Below are 6918 nucleotides of genomic sequence, written 5' to 3'. Positions count from 1 at the left end.
GATCCGTTTTTAAAAAGTTCATTATCCAACCTATTTTTTAGTGGATAATATGAATGGTTAACTGTTTTCTTTTAACCATTTTGCCACCCCTAATCCAGCATATTATGCTCTAACTTTCCGTGTTTCAGCTTGAACTCGAATTCCAGAACCAACATCCTTGAAGGGGTTAAAAAGGGTGGGAGGCTGCAAGTGAACAAAGAGAAGATGTCTACCTTCTTTGAATTGGGCACAATAACATAAGCAGAATGTTGTCATGTGATCATCAATTCAATGCTTGAAGTTGCACTATGAGAAATCAATTTGAACCTGCTTTAATATCAGCTTTATTATTTTCTTCTATTTGTTTGCTGCCAATGAAGCCTTGACCAACAGTGTCAGAAGTAAGATTTTCACCAAAGGGATTCAAATAATTAAAAAATAAATATGCAAAGAAGCTAAGAAAATTCAACACCTAATATTTATACGTGAAAAAAAAAATCTTATATATACAGAGTAATTTTCGGCAAAAGGGGTTCGACCGAACCCGCTTCTGCCACCTAGCTCGGCCCCGTAGACTAGGTGTTACCAAGTCAAGATGAGGTGCAGAGACTATGAGGTTTGTAATTCAGACTCCCAAAGATGTATATACTTATGTACAAAAGCCATGATTGACTTTTCGAGCACATTACACAAACTGTATTGTAGCTGTTCTTGTAAATATTTCCAAGCATCATCGATTCACCTAAGGTGTCACATACACCTCCCTCCCCAGGGACTCAACGTCCTAACTTGGAATTTGCAGAAGCAATTTATAGCATTTGAACCACAGCATTGAAAAGTTTCTGGGAAATGGTTGCCTGTTAGTATTGAGTTTCATAGCTAGCTATTGTTTCATATCGCGACCAGTGCATATGATGTCTACTCATCGAACGTACTCATAAATCCACCAAGAAATCCAGCACCATTGCAGTCGCCACATAGCATATCTTTCTTACCTCTGAAAGGAAAAAATGCAAACGCAACGGATATGATTAATGAGATGGCATTGCAGCATTTTTCTCAACTTTCTTACGAATTGAAAACCAATATGAAATCATAATTAATCACCAAAAACATAAGTGATGGTGCATGTACCCGCACAGCCAACACAGTTCACCAGCTTTGAACCGCCCACTGAAATAATCTTCGGAGTTAACACCAATGCCTTTACATTGTGAGCACAACACTGCACCTGAGAGCAATATAGCGTCTAAGAAACAAAAAGTGCTGAACTAAATCCAAGCTGAAATGAATTATTTCAGGTCTCTGTAATCACTATAAAGGGCAGCTCGGTGCACAAGGCATCTTGCGTACACGCAAAGTTGGGAAAGGGCCGCACCCCAAGGGGTGTGGTGTAGACAGCCTACTCTAATGCATTAGTGGCTGCTTCCACGACCCGAACCCGGGATCTATAGGTAACACAGAGACAACGTACTTTACTGTTTCTCCAAGGCTCCCCTTTAAACCAATATGTATATATCTATATATGAAGAATCAAACATGTGACAGTGAAATAAATCGTGGAAACAAATATGGTTATAAGCAAGAAAAAGAAACATAAAGGCAAATGTTAAGTATGTAAAAAAGGTAGCCCGGTGCACTAAGCTCCCGCTATGCGTGGAGTCCAGGAAGGACCGGACTACAAGGGTCTATTGTACGCAACTTACCTTGCATTTCTGCAAATAACCAGTAACGCTGAAGCATAAAGAAAAATTTGAAGTAGGATATTTTTGTCCTCCGATACATTGTAACACTCACATAAATTTTGATGAAAATTTTGACAGAAGTTCATAAACGGGTGTTCTTACATCGAGCTCCCAACATCACGAGTCAAATTATACTAATTGTAACCATTTTAAAAAAGAAATCCCAAGCAGAAGGTAAAATAAATATTAAAGACGCAGACCCCATTTATGGGATTACACTGGATATGTTGTTGTTGCTGTCAAGATATAATAGTTCTCTTACTAAAATTTAGTAGAAAATTTCCTCTTGAAAATATTGCTGCCCTCACGATAACTCATAAAACCTGATGCAACAGTTAACATCTAAAACTAACTGGACATCATCTTCATTGCTATAATGCAACTAACATCCAGTAAAAATAAAGGCATAACTACAATAGGGCAGCTCGGTGCACAAAACATTCCGCAATCACGCATGGTTCGGGGAAGGGCCGCACCCCAAAGGGGTGTGACATAGGCCGTCTACCCTGATGCAAGCATCGGTGGCTGATTCCATGACTGGAACCCGTGACCTATAGGTCACACGAAGACAACTTTACCGTTGCGCCAATACTCCCCTTAAAAGGCTTATGCCTTAATGCTACAATATTAAGGAATATTAGTCGCTTGAAATCCAAAACAACATGAGAATGTTCATCGAGAGAAGTCCGAGGAACCTTATCGTTAATGACGAGATAGAATTCAAGATCCAAAAAATATGCATCAATCCACTTACCATTTCCATCACAATTTTTACAGATGATGCTCCTTGATTTTGCATTTTGGTCACTGTCAGTGGCCTGGAAAAAAGAAAATAATGTTAAAGCTCTGGCACGACATAACCAACTCAAGTAAATAGAAGCAAAGATGACAATGGTTAGATCAGAAAAAGAGGCGAAAGAAAAATTCTAGGAGATGAGAAACGAAAAAAGAAAGCGAGAAAAAGGTTTCTGATCCCATCAGGAACGAAACTATGCCACCTGACCCTGTTTCACATAAATAAAGAGATGACCAATGGCGTAGCCACATACATTAAAGGGTGGTCAACCGAACACCCTTCATCGAAAAACTGTGTATATTAAATTTTAAATACCCTTTGCGAAATTTCTGGCTTCGCATTGGAGATGAATTGGTATTATGCAGATGCCACCATACAATATTCAAATTCCCATAAACAAGTTTATTTGGAGTTTTTCCTAGCCAAGTAGTGTCACTGCAATCATCTATCTCAATCCTTCTCAATACTAGATCAGTTTGAGCACAAAAATCCTCTTAAGTTTTTTGTTGCTCCAGACTCGAGCAAAGACTATGAGCACATACAACAACAAATCCAGTATAATCTCACAAGTGGGGTCTAGGGAGGGTAGTGTGTACGCAAATCTTACATCTACTTAGAAGGTAGAAAGACTGTTTCCGATAGACAAGACTATGCTCACATAAACTTCTTAAAAGCTTCCTCTCTTTTCTCAAGTCAAGACTATCTCCAAATTCTCATCAAACAAGTTTTACTTGATTAGCTGCTTACTTCTGTTTTTTTCCCCCTATTAAGTTCAAAGTCTTCACTCTCATCTATGTACTGTATTTGATATAATCATTCACCTGAAATTTGTTGTACCAATTGCAGTCAATTTCACAATTGAAATTAAAAACATAATTATAGAAGAATAGATGGAATAACAACAACAACAACAACAACAACAACCAAGTGTGGTCCCACAAGTGGGGTCTGGGGAGGGTAGGATGTACGCAGCCTTACCCCTACCCTGGAAGGGCAGAGAGACTATTTCTGATAGACCCTCGGCTAAAGAAGACGAGAGAAGCCCTGCAACGCTGGTCCCACATTTCGTTACTACAATTGTTGTTATTATATATAATAAATGAAAATTATATATAATAATTGTTGTTATATATAATAATAACAACAATTGTAGTAACGAAATGTAACCAAAAAAATATTTTGAACGTAAAGTATTCATACAAGATATATGACTTTTAGCTTCATTTAGTAATATTATTATTTATATTATCAAGTGTTAATTCAAATTAGTAAGATGTTAGCCATATGTTTGTAATGCATTACTTTGGATCTTGATGTAAAAAACTTTATTTGCTAATACAAAGATTTGAGTAGTTTACTTCGAAGTTCTAAAATATTTCTCATGTTAAAAAGTAAATATTCTTTGTCTTTTTAAAACCTTTTTTACACGGATTTTATACTTTTTTCTACAAAGTTCAGAATTGTCTAAGTCAAACTATTATTACGTATTTTACAACACTTTTTGGGGCCTAAAGCGAAGGCTTTACTAGCCTTACCCTTGAGCCACCCATGAAGATAAGTTGTATATTTCTAAGCAAATAATCTGTTTGAAGATTGCAAAGATGTAGTAAATGGTATGATCTTAAACACAAAATAGGAAAATAATTGAGGAAGTAAAGAAGCTATTCTTGAATAAACAAAAGAAAGCATAGTTCAATTATAAAACATGTAACATATGACGAATAATTCAAGAGCAATAGCACATAAATATTCAGAAAGCACTGAAATATAAATCTTACTTATGTATACATTATCCGAATTCTAGCCAAATATGAAACTATAGCGGCTCTAATTTCAACAACACGGAACTTCAATATCCGAATTCTAGCCATAGCAAAGTTTCTTAATTTTGGACGAGCTTCATAAACACCAATTACGGTTTATATTTCAAAAAATTATAGAAATTGAATTTCAGTCACTAATATGCAATTCTTGAAGAAAACAAAAGAACGTTCAAAAGGGACTATGTGAATCTGCAAAAGAGAAAAAAACATTGCCAACAATTTAGAACACGTCACAATTAAGATTTACGATTTAGAGAATCGGGATGTTAACAAAATCAAGAAAAATTAGAGAAAATTCAGAGATTCAATCAAAATAGAATATCCAAAAGTGAGAACACGACACAAATAAGAGGCAAGCAAAACCTTCTAGTTTAGCCCCTAAAGGGGTTTTTTTTAAACCCTAAACTCGAAACTGAAATTTACCATTAGAAAAGTGGAAACAAGATGGAGGATTCCCCCAAGAATAGATGGAATAATAGTTACAAAAGCAGTGAGCTTCCAAGATGAAGTTCACTCTGCCATATATCATATATACAACAATATCCTAGCAAATTTCCTAAGTGTACCTACCTAGTTGCCGCTGTGTGACTGGAGGTCACGGATTCAAGCAGCGGAAATAGTCTCTTTCAGAAATGCCAGGTTAGTCTCTGCACATAGGACCCTATGTGGTCTGGTCCTTTCCCAAACTCCCCGCATAACGGGAGCTTAGTGTACCAAGCTGCTCTTTTTTCTACCTACCTAGTTGTCATATAACCTTCACAATTGAGTTATATATGTCTAAAGGCATACTGGATTTGTAATAGCCCTCAGTGACTAGGCAAAAAAGAAAAAAGAAAAAAGGCAACCCGATGTACTAAGGTCCCGCTATACACGGAGTCGGGGAAGGGCCGGACCACAAGGGTCTATTATTCGCAACCTTACCCTGCATTTCTGCAAGAGACTGTTTCTACAGCTCGAACCCGTGACCTCCTAGTCACATGGAAGCAACTTTAACAGTTATGCCAAGGCTCCCTTCGCTCGCAGTGACTAGGCATAAAAGTGAAAAAAAATGTGGGAATTGCATATTGATAGAGCACATTTAACTACAATATGCAAAAATATTTATCCATAGAAGTCCAAAATTTACCTTCACTTCCAAAACTCTTAAGGAACTCTTGGAGCTGTAGATAACATCTTTAATCCATTGAATATTTCTTCCAGTGCAATTCCCATTAATTAGACCTGTCAAGAATATAAAAACTTCAATTATTACATAAAAGGTTGCACCAAAAATTGAATCCTTAAAACCAAACACAAACACAAAGTATAGTGACAAAATTTGTGTATGGTCACTGAAATTTATCCACTATAACAATAAAATTGCAAATTCTTTTGTTACATTTTAACCATTATCACGGTTAGTGAATACCCATTATATTATTTTAGTCCCAATTCTTTTTGTCACGTTAAATAACTAAACTTTACCCACTAAATAATTAAGTTCAGCTTCTTTAATATGACTAAATAATTAAGTTCAGCTTCTTTAATATGACTATTAAATAGTTGGTTTGGAGATTGTCCAGTTGGTTTAGAGGGCAGTCATCCATACAGATGACCTAGGATCGATCCCCCTCAATGTCTTTTGGGTCGAGCTTGTCGCACAAGGTTTGCCTAGTGCGGTTTACATCCCTGTGTCGTTTGCACGCTATTACACAATAGTAATTTACCCAGTACGCACAGAATGCTCACTCGAAGGGTGTAGCGGCTGCGGGTTTTCCTGGGTTCCAAAAGAAATATAAAAAATATGACTAAATATATTTTTGTTACTAGACTATTATAGAGGGTAAAGTAAAGTAAACACAAGTGAAATTAACCCCAAAAAAGGGTATAAACCAATAGTGTAAAAAATCAAACTAAAAGAAGCAAGCATAAATACCCATTATGCAAAAAGACATAAAAAGAACAAAAATAAATAGAAACTGGAAATTACCTGGTTTATTGACAGAGTTGAAGGAAGCTAAAGGTGTTAAACACAGAGAATTTGCCATTAAGAGAATTGAATTTAGTTAATGAAACAATTTTGATAAGAAAATAAGAAGTGAACTTGGAAAAATTGAAGTAATTGCTAATTAAAACTGCTAGAAATGTTGGTAGTAATGAAAACTACATGCAGCCGCAGGTTTACTAGATAAGGCTCATTCCTTTTCTGTCTTGCTTTAGAAAATAATGACAGACTTATTTCCTTTCTCAGTAACTTAAAAAATAAAATAAAAACATAAATATAGTTTGCAGAATATATTTATAATATTTTGTGATTAATACTGTGGACCGATTAAATTATGATTGAGGTGCTGGTTTAGGGGTATTATCATTTTTAGCTCACGCTAGAAACATGGTACTTCAAGCATCATCTTTTAGAAGTCAATAAGTTGATATTTTGAAAAGTCTTGAAGTAGGGGCATTTGTAGGCATACAAAATTTATTGGATTTAAATCCATAAAATTAATTTGGTCTATATTTTAAATTCAAGATATATTGGTCCAAATAAATATTATGGGCTAATATGATTGAATTAATTATATAAGTCCAATATATA

General features: G+C 35.6%; 1 protein-coding gene across 1 annotated transcript; it reads right to left on the bottom strand.

Moving 5' to 3' along the window:
* Positions 1 to 386: 386 nt before the first annotated feature.
* Positions 387 to 6552, bottom strand: LOC107796173 (protein BUNDLE SHEATH DEFECTIVE 2, chloroplastic-like). The gene is made up of 5 exons (XM_016618918.2): positions 6313 to 6552; positions 5470 to 5564; positions 2479 to 2542; positions 1114 to 1210; positions 387 to 976 (listed from the first exon to the last, which is right to left on the bottom strand). The coding sequence occupies exons 1-5, from the start codon at positions 6368 to 6370 to the stop codon at positions 898 to 900; spliced, it is 393 nt and encodes a 130-aa protein (XP_016474404.1). The 5' UTR covers positions 6371 to 6552; the 3' UTR covers positions 387 to 897.
* Between the last annotated feature and the right edge of the window lie 366 nt (positions 6553 to 6918).

This window comes from Nicotiana tabacum, chromosome 8 (assembly GCF_000715075.1).
Source record: "Nicotiana tabacum cultivar K326 chromosome 8, ASM71507v2, whole genome shotgun sequence".
NCBI lineage: Eukaryota > Viridiplantae > Streptophyta > Magnoliopsida > Solanales > Solanaceae > Nicotiana > Nicotiana tabacum.
The sequence above is the reverse complement of the archived record's forward strand: the minus strand, read 5'-3'. Positions and strand labels throughout refer to the sequence as shown.